Source organism: Telopea speciosissima, chromosome 10 (genome assembly GCF_018873765.1).
Source record: "Telopea speciosissima isolate NSW1024214 ecotype Mountain lineage chromosome 10, Tspe_v1, whole genome shotgun sequence".
Lineage (NCBI taxonomy): Eukaryota > Viridiplantae > Streptophyta > Magnoliopsida > Proteales > Proteaceae > Telopea > Telopea speciosissima.
The window spans coordinates 59,065,616-59,088,558 of NC_057925.1; the positions used below are offsets into that span (position 1 = coordinate 59,065,616).

The 22,943-nt window shown below is 37.6% G+C and overlaps 2 protein-coding genes across 3 annotated transcripts; one reads left to right on the forward strand and one right to left on the reverse strand.

The window, feature by feature from the left end:
- Window positions 1-328: 328 nt before the first annotated feature.
- On the reverse strand, window positions 329-14,187 carry LOC122642441 (PRELI domain containing protein 3B). 2 transcript variants are annotated; one of them, XM_043835913.1, is made up of 3 exons: window positions 14,132-14,187; window positions 12,554-12,563; window positions 329-1,212 (listed from the first exon to the last, which is right to left on the reverse strand). In XM_043835913.1, exon 3 carries the CDS (start codon window positions 1,208-1,210, stop codon window positions 653-655), a length of 558 nt encoding a protein of 185 aa, XP_043691848.1. In that variant the 5' UTR covers window positions 1,211-1,212; window positions 12,554-12,563; window positions 14,132-14,187; the 3' UTR covers window positions 329-652. The 2 variants fall into 2 exon arrangements, with proteins under 2 accessions (XP_043691848.1, XP_043691849.1); XM_043835914.1 differs by lacking the exons at window positions 12,554-12,563; window positions 14,132-14,187 and adding an exon at window positions 3,933-3,982 and having other exon boundaries at window positions 329-1,221.
- LOC122642440 lies at window positions 8,826-22,697 on the forward strand. The gene is made up of 6 exons (XM_043835912.1): window positions 8,826-8,979; window positions 13,566-14,102; window positions 15,248-15,558; window positions 15,644-15,700; window positions 21,234-21,718; window positions 22,168-22,697. Exons 2-6 carry the CDS (start codon window positions 13,684-13,686, stop codon window positions 22,483-22,485), a joined length of 1,590 nt encoding a protein of 529 aa, XP_043691847.1. The 5' UTR covers window positions 8,826-8,979; window positions 13,566-13,683; the 3' UTR covers window positions 22,486-22,697.
- Window positions 22,698-22,943: the final 246 nt, after the last annotated feature.

Here is a 22,943-nt window from a genome sequence, read left to right on the forward strand (position 1 = left end):
TTATAATCTAGTGTACTTTAATACAACACATTTTGGCTAACGAAGGAAGATCCAAGCACGTGATTAGGCCTCTTGGATGCTCCTGCATCAATATTTTACACTAGAAATATCAGATTAACAATTAACCAACGCTAAGATAAAGGAGTGAGGGGTGACATCTGGAGTAGAGGTGAATACGTTAATGTTCTGTATATCTACCAATCCATAAGGGAGAATCAAAGAAAAAGAACAATATATATCGACATTGCTGAATACAAGAACTCAAGAAGAAAATCCATAGTAGTACCGGTTATCATGCTTAAATCAAACCCCATAATTAACATAAGCCGACAACTAATAGAGAACATCTCCATTTTCAGGATGCAGTAAAGGGTTTGTTCTAAACAAAATTGCCATTGACAGAGCCCACATAATACATGTTATTGCAAAAAACTGAACCAGATGCAAGGAAGGATCCGAAATCGAAAGCTCCAATATCAATTTACAAATCTCTAAGCTTTCTCTTTATTTTGATTTTTCCCAAAAGAGCCCTTCCAAATTCCAACCTGTTGTCAATCTGGAAAATCGATCTCAACCCTAAAAATCAAGAAATACTAGCGAAGAGAAATAGATCCCTAAAACACGCTCCGCTAAGGGTAGGAGCAAAATAGAGTCAGATAGAAATGCCGCTGGATTCAGCTTCGAGGTACTTACAGATCCTCTCCATTACCTCCCTGCTCTTAGCACTATTCTGCTGGAACTTCTCGGCGCACTTCTGCTCCACCTTTTCAGCCATAGAAGCCAGAGCCGACAAGGGCTTGATCCGAATGCTGGTCTCTTGCTTGCATACGGTCCAACCCTCTGGATTCTCAGGGTGAGGGTCGTACCAGACCTTCTCCTCCACTTCAAGGAAGTTTCGGAGGCTAATGTTACGGGTAGTAAGGTGCATGGAACGAGAACGAGCATCGACAACGGATGATTCGACGGAGTGGCAGATGTCTTGGCCGATGATACGGCGGATAAACCAGGGTCCAGGGGCGTGGACGGTGATCGCTCGGGTGGTGTAGAGTTTGCCGTTTATGGGATCGAGCTTGCGATTTAAGGTGTCGACATCGAGGATATGGGATAAGATGCGCTTGTTCTCAGCGTCTGTGAATTTCCGCCATGATGCAGAAGTCACTCGTTCCCATGGATGCTTGTATACATGCTCCTGCGTGTATGCCCTAACCATGGCTTCCTCTCCTTCTCTCTCTGGATTTGTTGATTTCTTCAAAGGAAGATTGAAGGACTATTAATGGTTGCTTTATAGTAGTCGAGAGAGACGGCCCTGGCGATGAAAAATAGACCGAAACAGGAAAATAGAACGAATCAGACAGAAAAGAAAACACAAATGGATTTTGGGTTTGGGGATTGGGTTTCGCCCGAATCCTTAGGATATTGACCTATTTATATAGACGCTCTTTGACACGTGTCCTTGGCTTAATCCGTTCAAGTTTTTTTTTTTAAGGGTAATAAGAAATTCAACGTTGAATATCCTTGAATTTTTTTTGGGTGGGGAGGGAGAAGGAAGATAACCATCGGTCAAGCGGCGTGTGTCTGCGCTCGACACAGCCATGCGCGAAATGATTCAAAAGGCAAAAAGGACCAAGGGTATGAACATGGATTGAGACGCTATGGCACATTTTTCGTCTCTTGTACAGTTTCTAAACACATAGGTTGCTGAACCAATGGGATTTCATAGTGAGTACTTCTATGCTTCATCGATTATCGACTTGTATGAATCATTTTTGTTGTCCCCATCTCTTGTTTTTATTAATAAGAACAAGAAATGGGGACAACAAAAATGATTTATACTAAGTCAATAATGTTATTTTCTAATATGGATGTAATATATAACCAACAATCTACTGATGTGCATTGGGTGGGGAGGGGGAAGGAAGATAACCTTCGGTTAAGCGGCGTGTGTCTGCGCTTGACACAGCCATGCATGAAATGACTCGAAAGGCAGAAAGGACCAGGGGTGTGAACATGGATTGAGACGCTATGGCACATTTTTCGTCTCTTGTACACTTTCTAAGCACGTGGGTTGCTGAACCAATGGAATTTCATACTGAGTACTTCTATGCTTCATCCATTATCGACTTGTATGAATCATTTTTGTTGTTCCCATCTCTTCTCTTGTACACTTTCTAAACACGTGGGTTGCTGAACCAATGGGATTTCATAGTGAGTACTTCTATGCTTCATCCATTATCGACTTGTATGAATCATTTTTGTTGTCCCCATCTCTTATTTTTATTAATAAGAACAAGAGATGGGGACAACAAAAATGATTCATACTAAGTCAATAATGTTATTTTCTAATATGGATGTAATATATAACCAACAATCTACTGATGTGCATTGGGTGGGGAGGGGGAAGGAAGATAACCATCGGTCAAGCGGCGTGTGTCTGCGCTCGACACAGCCATGCGCAAAATGACTCGAAAGGCAGAAAGGACCAGGGGTGTGAACATGGATTGAGACGCCATGGCACATTTTTCGTCTCTTGTACACTTTCTAAACACGTGGGTTGTTGAACCAATAGAATTTCATAGTGAGTACTTCTATGCTTCATCCATTATCGACTTGTATGAATCATTTATGTTGTCCCCATCTCTTGTTTTTATTAATAAAAACAAGAGATGGGGACAACAAAAATGATTCATACCAAGTCAATAATATTATTTTCTAATATGGATGTAATATATAACCAACAATCTACTGATGTATATCGGATTTTTATTGTTCTGAAGGCATGTTTATGGTTTCGACCTCCACAATCTATGTTTTGCATTGTGATGGTGGTTTTCTATCCCAATAAAACACAACTTATGGTGGGTTGATTCGTGATGCTATGGGTTCCCCCATTATTGTTGTTGCAGGTGTGGGTGTAGATAGATCAATCATTTCTATGGAGTTGTACGCTATCTTTCGGGGGTATGACTTTATGTATTGAAAAAGGTTTTTATGAAGTATCAATTTAGTTAGATTCCAAATTGGTTGTAGACATGTTAAATAGAAAGATTAAAGATTCTTTATCATTACAATGGTTGAAGAGCAAAAACCACCATTTAAGTGCCTTTCTTTCTTCGGTGGAATTATAAGCATGTATGGAGGGAAGTGAATCAACCAACATATTACATTTTCTCCTTACCTGCAAGTGATGTGGAGATTATTCTCCAATCGGTTGACTTCCCAAAAGAACTTTGTCAATTGATTAATGGGGATGTTGATTTTTGTATCTACTATCAGTTATAACTTCCCTAGTTTTGACACTTTTATTGATGTGAGATTTATCCCGTTTTTGTTAGGGCCTCCCATTTCTTTCTTTAAGTTTGTTTTAAAAGGGTTCTAGGTGGCATCGATCCTGACCTCATGAGGACATGCACTCAACTGGCAAACGACCAATCAACCAAGCTAGCAATTGTTTGCATATTTTGCTAATCTGATATGTATTGAATAAATCATATTTTTTCCAAAGAAAAAATATATGCTTTCATGTGAGCCACAATCACTGGCCTATACTTGTGTGGTTGGGGGTTGGAGGTTGGAGGGGTGGGATTGAATATCCTTAAACATTGAAGTACTTAGGAATGTACTACTATAAGAAAGGCAGCAACCATCCTTATAGTTGTTACATCATTTAACTTTCAAGTGGATAATTATATTATGGGTTATTATTGGTTATCATTACTCTTATATTACATGTTACATAAGAAAAGTATTGTTAAAACAAATATATATATATATGGGAAACAGTTTTCTAGACGGGAGTGTGGCCTACGTCAGCACTCCCATGTGTCTATCTCTCTCCTCCTTAAAACAAGGAGGCAGATGTGTCTTTTCACATAAAGAGGAGAGAGATAGACTCATGGGAGTGCTGGCATAGACCACACTTCCGGATATAGAACTCTCTCTCTCTCTCTCTCTCTCTCTCTCTCTCTCTGTCTCTCTCTCTCTATATATATATATATATAAGTGTTGTTAAAACAAATATATATATATATAAATTTTTTTTTTGAGTAGAAGTTAAAATAAATATATATGTATATATATATAGAGAGAGAGAGAGAGAGATTATCTCTAATTATTCTTATCCAATTCTATGTGGTTTAAATTATTAAAAAATTTCAACCAAAAAAAAAAAGACAAGATATTGCTTGCAAATTATAAATCACTTAATACGTGTCATGATTGTTTTATTGCCAAGTTCCATATCTTCTCAACTTATTTAGCAAATTTTCTAAGTCTTCTTAAAGCATGGATTTAAAAAATTAAACTAAAATCGGCGGAATCAACCAACCCAATTTCTAAATAATGCTCGATTCTTCTCAAAATCCATTTTGGAATTAGCCACGGATGCATTTTGTTTTTTTTTTTAATCAGTTATTTTGTATTTTTTTAATGGATTTTTATCAAATGCCCCCTCAATATGCCCATTTGTCCAAATGCATCCTTACAACCTTACAATTTATACGCCCTCCCCCTTACTTTCAAAACATTGTAACACTTTAATCCATAGATGTTAGTTTCAGGGAATCTAATGACCAAAATGTCTTTGTGACAAAAATCCGCCAAAATTAAAAAGTAAAATGACCAAATTGCCCTCATCATCCCCAAATCGTTTAGGGTTTGAAACTGAAAATCAAATCCTAAACCATTTGGGGAAGATGAACCCTAAAATCCTAGAATTAACTGTTTATATACCTTCTGTGTGCGAGGTTGGGTACAAGGACTCGTCGGTGTTGCGCTTCACCACCACTCTGACTGGGCACCTGGAGAAAGGGAAACTGGTTGATGTCGAGGAGATGAAGACGAAGGTGATGATTTGGGTAAAAATGACTACCATTACAACTGAAGGTTCCAAGATTTGTTTCAGTGCTGGAATGAAGAAATCTAGGAGTAGAGAAGCTTATGAGGTTCTCAAAGATGGAGTGACCGTAGACAAGTTTTAAATACCTTCTTCATTTGACATCATCATTGTTTCTTTCTGTTATCTTCCATATGTAAGCTTGTTAGTTTCCATGACATAACTTGGCAGGCAATTCAACTTGAAGTTGCAACATTTGTGAGTTGGCTTCAAGAATTGTATTTTTCTCAGGGCTATTTGACATCTTGAGTGGTTAGCTTTCAGAAACCGATTGCCTTCTTGCCTTAAAAAACAGTTAGGCTGGCATTTTAACAGCTTTCCGTCATTGTGAAGTCAACTTGAAGATAATCAATTTCATTAGTGAGCCAAGATAGATTCATTGATTTTAGGGTTCTATCTTCCCCAAATGGTTTAGGGTTTGATTTTCAATTTCAAACCATACACGATGTGAGGAAGATGAGGGCAATTTGGTCATTTTACTCTTTAATTTGATGGATTTTTATCACAAGGGCATTTTGGTCATTAGATTCCTTGAAACTAACTCTAACTTTCTTGACTAACGGACTGGACTAAAGTGTTACAATATTTTGAAAGTAAGGGGCACATGTAAATTATAAAGTTGTAAGGTTGCATTTGGACAAATGGGTACTGAGGAGGGCATTTGACAAAAACCCCTTTTAATTAATAAAATAACATAAAATCAATACAAAATTTGAATAAAACACTCAAAATAATAAATAAAATAGAAAGGATGAAATTCTCTGTCTATTATTTCTTTCCTCGTCTAATAAGGGGCAAATATGTCATTTAATAAGAGGGAGAAGGGATATAATCAGAGGGGAGTGGTGATGTGGGCCAAGCTCCCAAATAGAGTAATTTTTTCATTAAAAAAGACTGGAAATGTTTGCTTCTTCTTCCCGATTCCAATTTATAGGGTTTTTCTGAGTCCAATCCTGTTTGAATTAGATTGATGGAAACCGAACCAGTGTCAAATTTCGAGTTTTAAAAATCTTATCTCGAAATAAAACAAAAGCCTAATGTGATAGTCAAATAATTGTGACACCTTGTTAATACTTAGGACTCATCTCGTTATTATTTTGCAGGTTAATGGTAAAATCATCTATTTACCAATGATTATTTTAGAAGATAGTAAAACTAGTTCCCAATTAATCTCTCCCCCCCCCCCCCCCAAAAAAAAATAATAAACACTTACCGTGGATAAATAATTATCCTTAATATCTATTAGTTGTTAACTGATTTAAAATACGAGTAAGAGATCGTTGTTTGGTTGTGTAACTCCTGCACCAGTGCATGGCCAATGAGAGTGTGCGGAGGATCATCAACACGGATGAAAATTTTTCTTTCAAGAGGGTCTAGTAGTAATTTTGCGTACTCATGTGTCTTGGCACATGAGCCATGAAACCAAGCAATGTTCTTTTTTCCCATGATATATAATTACTTTTCGATTGTAACAAATGGGATTGAGTTCTCTATCTGACTATGTAGCGTATGCTAGCATCTATTCAAGTCTATCTCTCTCTTCCAATAATAGGGGATAGGTATGTCATATCTTATGAAGGAGGAGAGAGAGACATAGGGAGACACTAGTATACACTACACAGTTTGGCAGCATTCTTTTCCCCTGATTTAATTTAAATTGGAAAGGCTTTTGCATATTAATGGTTTGGGTATTTGTGTCACTTGAAAATTTTATGAATGGATCATCTTAAGTCTATGTTTAGAATCCAAGAAAAAATTAAATTTTTTGCAAAGAAAAAAGGAAATAGACAAATTTCCTCATCACTAGTGCCATTATTATTATCATCCTATTCTGTTTTTTTCTTTTATTTTCTTGGTTACCAAATATAATCTAAGGAATTCTCAATCAAATAATTCAAATGAGAATTGAGGAATGATGAAGGGGGTTTTTTTTTTTTCTTATGAATTTAAGAAAAGCGAAAAACATAAAATCACATTTAAAATATAGAAATAAAAAGAAAAAGAAAAATTATAATCATGATTGTGTTAATTTATTAAAATTTATATTATTTTTTTTTTTTACAAGTAAAGTGAATTTAATAATAAAAAAAAGATTTCATTTTCCTTTCCTTTATTTCCTTGCAAACAAACGGAGCCTTGATGGAGAGGTTGTCTCTCTTAAAGATGTCAATCGGTTCGGTTTCGGTCATTCGGTTTGGTTTCAATTCAGTTCCAAGAAATGATAGTGTGATCCAAATCCGAATCGATAACTGACTCGGTTTTAGTTTTAAACCCAAATCCGAACCTACTCGTTTCAGTTCGATTAGGGTTTCAATTCGGTTGTAGAATATGGTTCCAATTCGGGTCTTGATACAGTTTTAATTCGGTTATACTGCTCGATTCCTATTCGATTTGCTAAACGGTTCTACTATTTGGCTTTAAATTCGTAGCAACATCTGCTCAAATTCCCATCTTGTACTTTTGGGTCTTACATTTTTAAATCTAGTGTTTGAAATTCCATTCAATTCAAAAATTATAAAAAGGTTGGAACTTGGAACTTGGGACTTGGGAGAGACAAATAATCGTAGAGAATAGAGATAGTACAACTAGGGGTGCAAGTTTGGCCCTGTTGGCCCGAACTCGCCCTGAACCCGAACAGGGCCTGTGCTAAAGATTTCTAGCCCTGAGGGCGGGTTAGGGTCAAAATTGCCTGGCCCTGAGTCAGGGTCAGGTCCGGGTTGAGGCCTTGGGCTCAGCCCGACCCTGATTTTGGCCCTGATTTTGACCCTGAACTTGGCCCTGAACTTGGCCCTAATCTTGACCCTGATATTGACCTTGATTTTGACCCTGATCTTTGCCCTGATGATGACCTTGATCTTGACCTTGATCTAGACCCTGATTTTGAACTTGATTATGTATAATGATAATATGATATTATATTATATAAGAAATTATTAATGTAACAAATAACAACTAACAAGGGTTCATAAATTAGACTTTTAAGTATATTATATATATTATATAATCTATAATCAGGATTGGGAAGGATTAATGTGTAAATTCATTGAGCAAATAAAAGGCTGAGAGAGTGAGTGACTGAGAGGTATTAGAGGTCAGAGGGGAACACAAGAAAAAATTTGACCTCTTAAGTACAAATGCAAAGCAAAAATTAAATTAATTAATTCATTATTTGATTGTTATAGTTATAGTTATAAAAGTATTAGCGGAGTTTGGTTTACTTTCATTAAATTTGTTTTCTATACCAATTAACAGGTAATGCATTTTGTTATTTGATAATGAAAAATTTATAACTTTATATCATAAAATGAGAGAGTGCTACCGGCTTGTGTGAAAGCATGCGTGGTCATGGCTTATAGATATAGTATGTTTGCACTTTATACAATGAAAGCATATAGTCTATCAGGGTCAGGGTCAAGGTCAGGGCCAGGGTCAGGGTCAATAGGCCAAGCCCGGCCCAATCAGGGCCAATCAGGGCGGGCTTGGGCTGGGCTTGGCTCGTCAGGGTCAAGGTCAGGGTTTTTAGGCCTTGAGTCAGGGTCAGGGCGGGTCTGGGCCGAGCTAAGGGGACTCAGGGTTGGGCTAAGATTTTAAAAAGCTCAACCTAACCCGGCCTTGTTGCAGCCCTTAATACAACCTTTTAAAAATTATAAAAAGTTGAAACTTAGAACTTTGGAAGATAAAGAGTCTCCTGCGACAAAAGAATGAAGGAATAAAGCATTAAAGTCTAAAGCCCAAAGCCTAAAGGTGTAAAGTTGTAAAACTTAAAAAACTAGGGATTTAGGTTCGGTCATTCGGTTAGAACCGACGGTTCCTACATCGAAACCATATCCATACAAAACCAAAATAAAATCTTGATTGGTCGATCCGATTCGATTAATGTGGTTCGGTTTTGGATTCGGTATTCGGTCTAGGTTCATATGCTTCTGTTTGGGGGCTGTGAATGTGAATCAATGAACCGATAAGCTATTATTCTACAGGGCCTGCCGCCCTCAGGGTAAAGAGGAAGCAGGAGAAGAAGCAAAAGCAAGTGCAGACAATCGACAAACGGTTAGATTTTTCACTGCAAGTGAACTGACTGAGACTCAGAGGTATAATCTCTCTCTCTCTCTTCGGTTTCTGTGGTGGGGTGTCTGTATGTGTGTTTCATTGAGGTCGAGTCAATCGACTAAAGGAAGAAGCTCTTCCAAACCGTGCCTTGAATGGATCCCAATGAAAGGCCTTTTTTTTTTGTTTCTTCCGTATATTCGAGGAGATTGCATGGTTCAGTTTGAATCAAATGGAAATCTCTTTCCCACTCTTACTGTTGGTATTTATGTGTCTATAAGACGGTAGGCATTCTCCCCTCTTGCTCTCACTATATTCCTGTGTTGGAAGATGCCGCATGAGTTGCAGTAAGCTGAACTTTCAAGCTCTGAGTTCTTCTGTAGTAGATATTTGGGTCGGTTTCTCTCACTATCCCACTTATCCATTTTTTTTTTTTGGGGTTCCTGTAATGCGTAGGCCAGTAAATGCTATAAGCCATCATGAGTGAGTTCGATTTCAGTAAATTTTTTCACTTGTACTGTCTAATGGGTTTAGTGGTGAAGGATTGAGAGGGACCCTTTAGAATACTCTATCTCAAACATGTAAGTCTGAAGCCAATGAAGGGTCTAACTTGCTTCTGGTACTTGGATATTGGAGTTCAAGTTCATAATGTTTGTGATTTGACCTGAGTCTCCATCTGCTATTTTTGTAGTACCATAGGGTTTGAAAGTGGTCGGCCTTCTGAATTTTATAGCCTATCTGAACTTGCCTATAGAATGTCAAAGTGAGGTAGGTTTTTGGGCAACACATTTTAAAGGATTTTCAGGTTTTAGTGCTTTAAACATCAGATTAAGATATTGCTTATTTGGTTCATATCACATATAGAATTCATATGGTGGCTATGTATACCTTTCTTTACTCTGCTCTTCTTTTTGGAAAAAAAACTTGTTTAGGAACAGATTTTTATTAAGAGAAAGAGACAATTGGGAAATACACTGGTAATGGAGTCAACCCTCCCCGCCCCCCCCCCCCCAAAAAAAAAAAAAAAAAAGAATGTGATGTAGAGCGGGGTATCACTAGAATTATTGGAGATGCGGAGAAGTCCAATCCAGGTCTGGCATCGTTAATTATGTGCTGTGCCCTTATCAGTTCAAAAATCTTCTTTGCTAGTTTCTGTATTTAGACTAAACAATATCTTATGTCCATTCTATAGTTATCTTTTCCTTTTTTAGTAGAAGTGGTAATTGTGAATAGACGCTAGCTCGGTTGGTTGGACGCTTGCCAGTTGAAGTGCATGCCCCTCAGGAGGTCCAGGGTTTCGACTCTCCTGGTCACATTTATGCCATTAGAAAGGCACCCTTTCTCTCTCCCCCCCTCCCCCTTGGTACTTGTAGGTTCTGTTGGTTTGTCTTAGCCTTCCCTTTGTAGTTTGTGGTTGGCCTATGAGCCCTAGATTAGGATAGACCCCCCTCTAAGAAATGGTAATTTAGGATGTTATAACCTAATATGCAACATTGTAGGCTGATCTTTCATTCTTTCATTAACGAGTTGGAGATTTGGGTTTTCTGTCGAGTTTCTTCCTGTCTTGTGGAATCAAGACTTGCAAGTTGAAGACATGATCTTCTTCTTGCAAAATGCGCTATCCGCTACGTTAGAAAAGGGGGAAAAAAAGAAGGAAATGGAGACAAATGGACTTTTCTCTTTCGAGGGTCTTGTCATTAATAAAATCTTACGCCATTAAGGAGACAAAGCTGAAGAATAGGAAGAAGAAGAAGGGCCTTTAGATTATTGATTTGCATTTTTCTTTTGCTGTTGAAATGAGTTTGGGGCATGACAGTGTACAAGGGAGTTCACGGATTTTTGTCTGGGACACGGGAATAAATGTTTGCTTTGGTTATTGTTCCAGTCCTGCCAAAAGTGGAAATATTTTGTGGAAGTATGTAGACATGTGTGGGAATATTGGCAAAACGGTCATACCCAGTGCTCAAGGCTCCTGCCATTGCGGGGTCGGAAAATATGGAAATATTCTGGAAATTGGGGCAATATAAATTGGAACTTCTGGAAATGACGAGATAAAGACCAAAAAATGCTTAAAACCATCACATGAGCAAAACAATCATCAACAAACGTCTAAAGTGCTACCAACTAAAGGTGGAGGGGGGAAAAACAGAAGCAAAAAAGAAGCTTTAAGAAGTTCACTACTGAGTGAGTATTGAGGCACTCACTATTGCATTATGTTCAGAGCAATAATGTTCAGTCCATACTTGGATTGTAAGTGTAGAGTCATAATCATCAAAATACCACATAATAAAGTTTGGCAATGATAAGTGTATTTTCTGAACTTTTGTGTATTTATAAAATGTTCTTAACAGAATTAAAGAATTATATGAAAAAAAAATGTATATGCTAGTGAACCGCTATTGTTAAATATAAAATATTCTAACAAGACCAAATAGTTTTGGTTGTCTTTATTACAAAAATTTGTTGAGAAAGTATTATACCTCTTGTTGACATGTGACTTTCAGGCTGTTTTTGAGAAAATCAATTGATGGTTTTCTCATGTTTTGATTGACATATATCTTAATATGAATTGAAACAATGAAATTATTTTGGTAGAAGTAGCATACGGTTGGTGTGACCAAAATGAGAGTATGTCATTAATATTTCAGTAGGATTCCATTTTGGTCTTTGCCAATGTGGAAACTTGTTGGTACATTTCAGGTGTCATATCTCAACATTTAGTACCATGCCTTGCCCAACTTTACATCCAGAGAAGAAATAGATTGGAGTTACTTTTCTTGTCATGGATCTGAATAGATGAAATAGTGGAATTGCTAAGCATTAAAAAGGTTTGCTTGAGTTGTGATATGTGCTTCGATATTGTTATGGTGGTTATATATGTCAATATGTGTGCACGCACAAAGGACTTAGCTGGGTGTCTTGTGGCATTTCCTTCACTCCAAACTTGGTGGCTTGGAGGAATCCAACACTAGTTGTTTATATACTCAACTCAACTAGCCTTATCCCAAAAAATAATAGTTGTGAATTCAAAGTCGATTGCAAAACCAGTTAGATCATTTCATATTAGAGATTTATGGATATAGTCTTTGTTAGCTATTAATTTTTATCCATTAGTTTCATATTTTCTTCTTTAGACATCCATGGAAAGCTGAAGAGTATGGTGAATTGGGTGCTATTGTTTTCTTTAGTGGAATCAAACACTAGTTGTTTATAGTCAACTCGACTAGTCTTTCCTTTAATGGGTGATTGCATTTGACTTCTTATGGATATAGTCTCTGTTAGCTGTTAGCTATTGTTTCCTTTAGTGGTTGATTGCATTTGACTTTCTATTCCTTCACTCCAAACTTGGTGAAGTTCTTTTAAGAGTTTAGTGTCTATTTTTGGCTTCCATGAGTTGGCGTAAGTATAAAACCGTGGTGATTTGCTATTGGAGATGTTAATCAATTGATTAAAGGTAATTTGGATTGGTTTTTTGGTCTGCCTTGGTTGCTTTTATTTTGGTTGGGTGCCTGTCAATTTGTGGAGTTGATTTCTAGCAGTTTGGTTTGGAAGTCTTTGGTTGATGGCTTTTTTCTTGTGAGGCTCTGCAGTTTCTTTTGAGCCAATTTGTTTTCAGACCTGCTTGCTTTTTGTTCTTGGCAGTCTTCAGAGATATGCTCTTTGTTGGTGCATTTCCAGGCTTTGCAGTAGGGAGTTTTGAGGAGTTGTTTTTCCTTCTTGTGTAGTTTTGTTCTGTATTTCTGTTGTTTGCAGGCCCTGCTACAGTTGCACATCCTTTTCTTTCTCTTGAATGGCGTCTTTCTTATTTGCCTTGTTCTGTATTTCTGTTGTTTGCAGGCCCTGCTACAGTTGCACATCCTTTTCTTTCTCTTGAATGGCGTCTTTCTTATTTGCCTACTAAAAAACAAAAAGAGACAAAAAATGAACATAACTGCTGAGAGTTCAAATTTTGAATTAAAAAATTTCCTGCTAGAAGAATGTAACTTTCTTTGACCAGATAATGTATTTGTTTTAAGCAATGTAGTAACGTCACAAAGGTTTATAATTCTACTAAACCTCACAAGACAATTAGTCTGCCAGGTGGACAGATGATATGGCCATTTTGACCGTTGGATTAGCAACGTAACAAATTTCAGAATCTAATTCAATCAAATACCCATCCTGTATAGGCATGTATCTTGTGTATGTCTATTCATGTGTGTACCGTTACTCTAGCAGCACTCTCTCAACTCCTGAGCAGGAACATATGGTTTAAATAGGCAAGCCAAGAAAATGGACGGCTCAGATCTGTTTTGTTAAAAAAAGGGGCATACCCAGTGCATGAGGCTCCACCATTGCGGGCTCTGGGGAGAGGGTTAGATCTGTTTTGTAACTTCTATAAAAGTCATAAACAGTCGTGACTCCAATCATAGTCGTCAAGGCGTCCAGGCACTTTGGTCGACTTGGGCGCCTAGGCGGGCAACTTGGTCACCTACTTGGTGTCAGCTTGAATTTTTGCCCTCTCCAATGCCTTGGGTCGCCTAACCGCCGTGACAACTATGACTCCAATAATGACCCTTTCTTGAAGATACCTATATCTAGTTGAGTTTGAATACAGCATTGAACTTTTTTTTTTTTGGTTGTATTTCAGATTTAAATGGATTGGATTTATCCATATAAAGAGCCTGTGGAGTCCAGTTGCTGATGATTTATGGACAAGTGTCTTCAATCTTGTTAGGATAATCAGTTAAGTTTGGGTGAATTTCAGTATGGCTCCTCCTGCCCAAATCTTAACTGATTTAGACCCGAAAATAAATCTGGAAACCACTGCCAAAGTTGCTTCTGACAAAGAGAACAGAAGTTCCTCAGCAATCCATGATGAAAAGGGTCTGAAGTGTATGAGCAATTATGAGGACACTACATTTGACATGGAAATTTTGTTGGATCATCATATTACTACAGCAGACGAGACTGTTGATACGGAGGTCGACATAATTGAATGCGTGAATTCTGATGGCCTCAGGTTGGCTGAAGCTGAAGATCCAAATGCAACTGAATATTCCAGTTCTTTTGATACAATTTTGGGGACTGCAGATGGTTCGAGGTTGAGTGATGCTGAAGTGGAGTCAAGATTCTGTGGTGACAGTGCGTCTGTTTTTGATGGATTTGATAGCGTGTTCAGAACAAGGTATCATCTGTTCAATTTTGCCTATTCAGCCTCTCTCTCTCTCTCTCTCTCTCTCTCTCTCTCGTTGTACCTCCACTAATCCATTAATTCATTTTAGCTGTTTGCAGTGATAAATCTAGACTTGATATTTCTGAAGACGCCACACTATTATATCAGTAAATCTTGAGTTATGATATCACTGGTCTTGGTTCAAGCCGTATTTTGCTCATTGACACCTGTCCAAAAAAAGAAGGAACACTGGCTAAACTTATATAAATTCCAATGATTAATTTAACACATTTATCTTTACAGTAGCCAAATCCTAAAGCCTTTCCAGAGATTGATGGCGTGAAAGAGTTGTCATTGTTATCGGTGGTGGTTGTTAGGTGGGAAATTTTCAAAGATAATTAACAATAATCAAATGAAACTAAATCTTTCAAGATGGTGGTTGACAGCTATACACCATATATGGTTACACTAACGCATAATCTGGAAAAGGAGCTTGCAGAGCCTCTCAACTTCTCAAGTTATGTGATTAGATTTTGGTTGCTAATGTAATAGATGGATCAGAGTCTTATACTCTTATCTCTTATTTAAAGGAAAGATAACCAATAGCTTGTGTCTCGGAGCAGTGGGTGGAGGAAAAAATTTGCTCTGATTTGCCCTTCAGTTTTTTTTGTGTTTGGTAAAGTTGGTGAACCAAATTACTTAGGGGTTTTATTCAAGGGAAAATATTGTCTACATTGTTCATGAAATAGGGTCCTTAACAATCCACGTTTTTGAGCTACGTGGAGGGTTTCTCTGGTGCAACTGATAGCTTAATGGGTAGTCCATCCTTTGGATTAGCCATATGCCAGGTGTGGGTGTCGCAACTCAACCATATGGTTCAGTATGTATTGACCATTTGCCATGCATTTATAGCCACTAAACCAAAGACATTAAAGTTGACCTTTATCCTTGACTCCTTCAATACTGCTATGCAAGTAAACAAGCCAGAGGAAGCAAATGTTAACAACAATAGATAATCATCAGAACAATACTTTTTTTCATTTGTGGCTGAGGGCTCGGAGGCAATACCTCTGATGCTATTCTGATAGGTCCTCATTTATTGCTTGGATTATATTGCATTATTTTAATTCAAATCATCTGCTGTTTCAATATTTCAGGAAAAAGAAGTTGACGCCTCATTGGAGGAGGTATATACGACCTCTAATGTGGCGGTGCAAATGGTTAGAACTGAGGATTAAGGAATTTCAGTCCCAGGCATTAAAGTATGATAGAGAGCTTGCTGCATATGATCAAAGGAAGCAGTTTGATTCAGGACAACTTGCATTAGAAGGGTGCTGTATGAGGTCACTACCATTTCCTAGACAGTTTCAGAGGAAAAAGGCCATGAAGAGGAGAAAACGAAAGAGAATTGAAGATACAGTTGATATTTCATCATATATGTCATGCCATAGCCTGTTCTCATATTATGGTGCAAATATCTTGTCTATACTCATAACTGTGCTTTTAATCAACCTGTTTTTGTCATTTATATTTTTGTATGTGATACCATGCAGAGAATAAGAGGTCTGATATAGATGGTATCTCTTTGGATGATGATTGTGGTAACCAAGGTAAGAATTGACGGTTGTGCCTTCCTAGAGATACCTGGTGTAATTGTGCAACACTTTTTTGTATAAATGAGATATAAGAAAGATGCTAGACTTTAAAGTACTTGCAAGTATCCACATACATGATGCATTCGTTGTCTTCCTTTGAGTTTGATTAATCACTTGGATTCGAACATTTATCCTCCTTACAAAGATTTTCCTATTTCCAGTTGTGATTTTTTTTTTTATTACTGACAAATATACATTGAAGTGTTAACATAGTTAGCCTTTAGCCTTAAGAGTCCCGACTTGTTCTGGGTTTCCTCAAATGGAGGGGAAGACTGTTGTCAAGACTTTACTCCTTCAAATTCTTACTATTTTTACATAAATTTCCAGTTCAATCCTTTTCTAACCAGTGCTTTAATTTTTGCACATTCTAGGAATGATTTATCTCATATTTCAAGTGGGCAGACTTCTTGTAAAATTGGCTAGCAAATGACTTGAAAAAGTTGCTGAAGTGCGACTTGTGGAACATTACTATAAAGCAATCATTTTCTTTTTCTATTGCAGTGTACTAAAAGAGCTAGGGGCAGGCCTAAAATGACCCTAGGAGAAGTAGTGAGAAAAGACATGCATAGTTTAGACCTTGTATCAGGCATGATCTCGAATAGAGCTGTTTGGAGGGCGAGGATCCAACAACAGCCTTATCCCAACTTAATGCTACATGGATCCAACAAAACAAAGTAGGGAAAACTAAGGTCTAAGCAAGAAAAGGGGGATGAAGAGATGGGAAAAGAGGGATGGGGAATGAGAGGAGAAATGAAAAAAAAGGAAAATCACAAATGAAAAAGATGGAACTTTACAACAAAATGGAAAGTGAAAGATGGAAAGTATATGAAAGTAAGAGTACGGAGGCACAGCCCAGCAAGTCAGGAGAATCTCAGCTGACTTGCTGGGCTGTGCCTCCTTCCTCTCACTTTCATCTATTTTCATCTTTCATATTGCTGTTATTTCCCATGTTTTATTTGTGATTTTCCTTTGTTTATCTTATTTGTTTTCTATAATATTTTTCAAAGCTTATAAAGACCAAAAACAGAATCCAAAGTACTGTCCTGAAAGCACCGAACTTATTGACAAACTAGGATTCCATAACTTTGAACTTTATGTTACTGAAATGTAAATAGTATTTTTAAGCTTGGGCTACCAACATGAAGACACTGCTTTTAGTCTTGACAGCAGCTACTTTGAGCAAAAAGGCCAGGGTTTTGGATCATCTACAATCCTTCCCTCCTCACTCCCTGCGGAATTGGGACTTGAATTTTGTTACCGCCCACTTTATCCAACAGTGTTATAATGGATAACATGTTCAAAATAATATCTCATAATTACAATTATTTCATGTACTTACCTTGTATATATGCTACTTATGTATGCAAATACACCTGTTTATAACTAAAATAGTTCTAATATGAGCATCAATAAAATGTTGGATTCTATATATTGTTGACAGGTTTTGCACTGATGCTGCATTATTGTGTACATCAAACATCTGTTCCTTATTTTCAAGAAATTTATACTTTATTCTTATTTCAGAGAATGTATCTTATTTGAAGAAAGCCTGCTACATAATATGATATTACACATTTCTGTTGGATTCTTTGATGCATAATCTATCTGCATCTATATATAAAAATGCAGCTGGAGGTCTTCTGTTGAGTGTAAATAAATCTTATGGTCCAAGTTGTCCCTGTATAGCAGCCATTGGGAACCGAGACAGTGTGAGGATTGGAATTGTTTAGCAGGGGTAAAATTGGAAGTTGGGATTTGAAAAGCAGATAAGATTAGAATGGGATGGATCTGTCCTTGGTCAACATGCTAATATGCTATGAGGAGCAGTGAATGATGTGATTGGGGTTGTTTAGCAAGGCTATAATAGGAGTTCAGGGATTTGAAAAAGCGGGCAACAATAGAATTTAAGGTATATGCCCTTATTAAACAAAGGTTGTGCATGCATGTAGAAGGGTGAGGGAGGGGATTTGATATTTTGATGCAGTTCAGAAGAACAAGAAGGCCAGCAGCAAACCAGTTCATTGGAATAGACCAAGAATGGACCAATATGTTTAATTTTGAGTGTTCAATGGGTTAAATGGGCCATGGGCCTAGTAATTTTGGGTTTACTAATGGAAGGGGGCAATTCTATCAGCCTAAATATGAGGGATTTAAGTCTTATACGAGAAGTGGTTAGATTCTATTTTGTTGTAGTATAGAATCTTTTTATTTTATTTTCTCGAGAACTCCTTTGCTTGTGCATGAAGAGTTTCTGTTTTTGTGTAACGTTGCAAAGTTATAAATAAAGGAGTAGGGGGATCATTCTACCCCAACAATTTGAGAAATACTTTAGCCTTGAGCTTGTGAGTTTTGTGAGAGATGGAGCATGGTTTTGTAGGATTCAAAACTGCTCTACTGTGGGATGCAGTAGGGTAACCTTGGTGGGATGCCAAGGCTGGAGTTGGTGGGATTAAAGAATCAACAACCAGCAATGATCTGATAAATATATTAATGTAGGAGTGAGAACCTGAAAAGGTCTAATCCCAGGCAGGATTGCAAATATAGGCCCAAACAGCAGTGAAGTAAGAGAAGTAATAGTAACTCAGGAACCAGCAGCAATGAGGAACTGCTATTTTAGTAGAGTAGGGCCCTGGATGAGGGATAGAAACGCAAAACCTGATGCAACTCTGATCAGCCAAATAACAGAATCGATCTTGTCTGTCAATGTTCTGAAACCCTATTTTGGTGAAATCGATATGGCTGAATAATCTTCTGAATTCCAGCAACTGGTGTAGATCTTCAATAGCAGCAGTAGTAGATGATTAACGCAGAAGAATAACCAACAGTAATGCAGCAACTTGTTGTCGACTCAATTCACAATTTCACATAATAAAGGATGGAAGGGGAAATAAGGAAGTGGGTCTCTCACCCTAGGCCTCTTGCCCTAGCTCTCAGAGCCAATCCTCTCACAGGACAATCACTTGCCAAAACAAAGCAACTCCAATTTTATTAGCTCGAATTTCCCCTGCTCCTAAGAGCTGATTACATATATATAGCCCAATGGCTGAGACAAAATAAACAAATTAGAAACTAGATCTAACTAGGATTCCCAATTAGGAGTACAACTCAAACAAAATAGGAAACTAAATAAAAGTCTAATAATAAAAAAAACCTAACATCAACTCCTCTAAGCCATCGAGGACGGGCCTTGGTGCAACGGTTAAGGTTGCTCCATTGTGAACAAGAGGTCACGGGTTCGAGTCTGGAAACAGCCTCTGCAAAAGCAGGGGTTAGGCTGCGTACATTATGACCCTCCCCAAACCTGCAGTGGCAGGAGCCTCGTGCACTGGGTATGCCCCTACCAATTCCTCTAAGCCAGCTGTCCAAGTGGGGCCCATATCATTGTTCATGTGAACAGTACTTGGTTACTATTCATTTTAACAGTAATTTCATGAACAGTGTTTTTACCCTTTTCTTCATGCTTTGATCTACATCATATATATATATCCAGCCGACTCACTTCCAGAAGTCTAGCAGTAATATAACAGTGATATAAATCCCAAAACACAATTGCACAAACTCCTACCAAGAGATCCAACCACAAGAGAGAAACCAGCAACCACAGCTTATGTAGAAAGAGAAACAACCAGAAAATGGGTTAAAACAGACCTGATGTGGCTTACTGGCTTATATCAAGGTCAAGTGGGTGTTTTAGATTGACGATACACCTTGTAAAACTTAATTTTAATCGTATGACCAGATCTCCAAACAAATCACGGTCATGAAAATAGTAAATAGCTAAAAACATGCAGAAAACAGTGATTGATTATCTATCATCTAACATCAGTTCATCCACATGTTATACAGAAGAAACAGATCACAAGTTGGGAGAAGACACATGAAAAATTACAGACTTGCAAGGAGCGTGTGCTGCATGAGAGATCTTGAATCACCAACAATCAGCTGAACTGATCAGCCAAAAACTCAGGTTGAAGGGAAGATGTATGTAGTAGAAAAGTATCTCAAAGTTTGAAAACAAGTTGATGGCTAGATCCTAAGATACATAAACCAGCCACCATAATAGCAGGTATCTAAGAACATGTATGAAGGGAGATCTGGTCTTCTCTACTCCCGTTGTTCGTTCTGGTGACCAGCTGGGTGATATGTTCACCAAGGCTTTGTTTTGACCTGTTATTCTTGACGGTTGTTCTAAGCTGGGCATGGATGATTTTATGCTGCAGCTTGAGGGGGAATGTGAATGTTTTATTTCTTATGTGCAAGGTTTAGTTGTCATTGTCTTTATATTCAATGGGCATATAGGGTATTATAATTATAGGGAAAATCTTGTGTAACCAAGTTTGGCAAAAAACAAGTCATAACCTTACTTTTTTGCCCTTTTAGTATGACAACTTTTTTTCAACAAGGGTAAATCCTGTCATCTCACATGCCTACTCGAAAAAAATGTGCAGCTTTTAATAATGACATGATGACAAACCACTTAAAATTATTTTGAAAGCCCTTATTGACTTGCACATTAAATAACTTTTGGGAATAAGACAAAGGGTAATCAAAAGGAGGTTACAAGTTACAACTTCTCATTTCACCATTTTGGTGACAACAATATGCACCCATAATTATAAGTTGTTGGGGTTTATTGTAATTTCACTTAAAGTTGTTTTTATAGATATGGCTTGCTCTTCTCCTTCTTCTTCTGTTTATTGGTCACTGTTGTTCTGATGTTATAACAGATATCACATAAAAAATGGCTCTATTAAAAGAGTTTGACAGCAAAATGGATCTGTGTAATCTGACCTTTAGAGGTTAGGATAAGTCTCTTTTGGGTTGGTGGAGCATATTGTATAGGTAATCTTGTATGGCCTCAGAAGGAACAATATGATTTGATGCCATTGATATCATCTGCATCCCATTTTCATTTGTGTGGAAACAATTGTCATATGGCTCTTTGCATATGCCTGAAAATCATAGCAAGGAGATATACTCCATTTATATTGCGTAGAATTAAAAAATGCCAATTTATTGTTCCTCATGTTTCCACCATCTGTTGGAAGTGGAAAACATGTGGTTGTGCCGAGCTCAACTGATCAGAAGCCTTCTTTTTTAACCTAATCACTTTTGATTAGTGAAGGACAATTTCCACCAATTGAGCATGAAGCAAAAAGGTTCCTTTATGGACCATCTAATTGGGGACACAATAAAGATTCAACTGGTCTGACTTTTGGCCAAATCTTTCCCTGGTGTGTCATTGACTGTTGATTGATGTTACAGATGATTGCTCCTTGTGTGGCATAACCAATTCACTGATTCACATTTGGTGTCAGTTCACACAGTTATGTATATGTGTGATAAAGTTCCAGTGATATTTTACGTCTTACTATTTCAATATTGCAATGTTCTGGAAAGGAATTAAGGTTACATAGATCTTTTATACTTGGAGTATGTACTGTTGACTATCCAACTGCTTAAATTTATTTTTATTTCTTTGGGGTAGTTATTGTAGCAGATCAAAATGCTAACGGCAATGGTGAGTTTGGTGTTGATTATGAGTGGTCATCACTTGACTTTGGAGATGGTGATAATCCTTTAGAGCAAATCCTTTGGAAGATCGAGGTTGTGCAATCTAGAGTCCAAAAATTGAAGACCCGGCTTGACAAGGTGATCAGCAGTAATGCCAGGAGGTTTTCCTCTGCGGAGAATTTGAACCTGCTTGTGCCATCTGAGGTGCCTTCAAGTTTTGCTCGAAGTCCTACTATCTCTCCAGGCAATAGAGACACCACGCAGGTTGGGGCTTTATATACTTCACCTCCACATGTCTCAGAGTATGAGATTGGAGATCTGGTTATGCCTGAAAGTGCAGTTTCAAGCTATGGAGAGGTGGCTACTCCTCTTCCTGACATAATTGAAAGCACAATGGGATTACTATCTGCTGCTGATATTGTTCTGGATCAGCCACAGATTGGTGATTCTTGTGAAGATGTAAGTTTCTTTTTCCTTGTTTAGCACTTGGGTATTTAATTTTATCATTCAACAGACTGCTTTGTTAGTTTACTTTAGATGATAATCTGCCATATTTCAAACTACTAAGTTATTTTAAAACTTCATAGTACTCTCTCTAGTTGTCTGACGAAGAAATTAGAGAAGGAAAAATAAAAATACCCACCTCACCCACATTGGAGGTATCCTTGGCCAGAACTGGGTTATTGATACCAGGTTTGGTATGTGATCCCTGCCTTTAATCTCCCGTTGTCCTTCCAGATCCTTAACCTTGTGCCATTGTATATATCAACTCTAGCATTGGTGCAGTACTTGTAAAGCATATTACTTTATTTCTTGATAAAACTACGGTGGAGTTTCTGAACAACTGCTTGTTTTGTTTTATTTTATTTCTTAATAATTGTAATATTGGGTTTTCTTTTTTCCTTCAGATTGTGGACGATGTTCTGATACATAATCAGGCAATTCAGGAAGAGTTGCATACTTTTGAAAGTTTTAAGAGTCAGCCCTTAGAGAAGCCTTGTGAACTAGTGAAAGAGCAAGAGGAGAGCAAGATTTCTCCAGTTCGAGCGCCAGAACCTGACCTTACCCAAAGGACCATAGTGGCCGAGGAGCAGTCTACTCTGAAGTCTTGCTTAGCCTCTGACTTTCAGGTCCCCAAAAACAACAAGAGAAAGCGAGGGGAGCGGAAAGCTGGTTCTGGTGGTTGGAGCCAGAAATCATCAGGGGAGCCTGACCATTGTGCTTGAAGCTCTTCTTGGAATTGACCTGTTAGTTTTGGAAATTGAGGCACTCAACAAAGAAATGGTTCAGTTTTTCTATTTTAAGAGATGCAAGAAACATTTATGTTGAAATCGTAAAATTTACACACACACATTTTGGCTCAGTTGGTATCTTGAGAATCCAAAACTCAGAGAAATGGTTTTTGTGAAGTCAGGGGTTCAGCATCATTGGAATTACAGGTTTTTTACTTCTAGAACCTATTCCCATAATGACAGGAACTGAGACCTTCACCTAATGGGTGAATGTTTCAATGCCCACAAAATAATGGAATTGCGGGCTAATGTGAAAACTATTTCTAGTCTATTATCAAATTTCCTAGAATTGTGGGAGTTGAAAATCCAATTATTCAAACTAATACTCTGACATAAGTTTGAGCTGTTGGAATTTTTTACAACGTAATCAAAATTGAAACCCCAATACTTCT

Bases quoted from the DNA above. Each gene is read 5' to 3' on its own strand.
- LOC122642440 (XM_043835912.1), top strand. From the start codon at position 13,684: ATGGCTCCTCCTGCCCAAATCTTAACTGATTTAGACCCGAAAATAAAT. The intron at 14,103-15,247 runs GTATCATCTGTT...TCAATATTTCAG, and splicing joins GATAGCGTGTTCAGAACAAG to GAAAAAGAAGTTGACGCCTC. The intron at 15,701-21,233 runs GTAAGAATTGAC...TCTTTGGGGTAG, and splicing joins TGATGATTGTGGTAACCAAG to TTATTGTAGCAGATCAAAAT.
- LOC122642441 (XM_043835913.1), bottom strand. From the start codon at position 1,210: ATGGTTAGGGCATACACGCAGGAGCATGTATACAAGCATCCATGGGAA.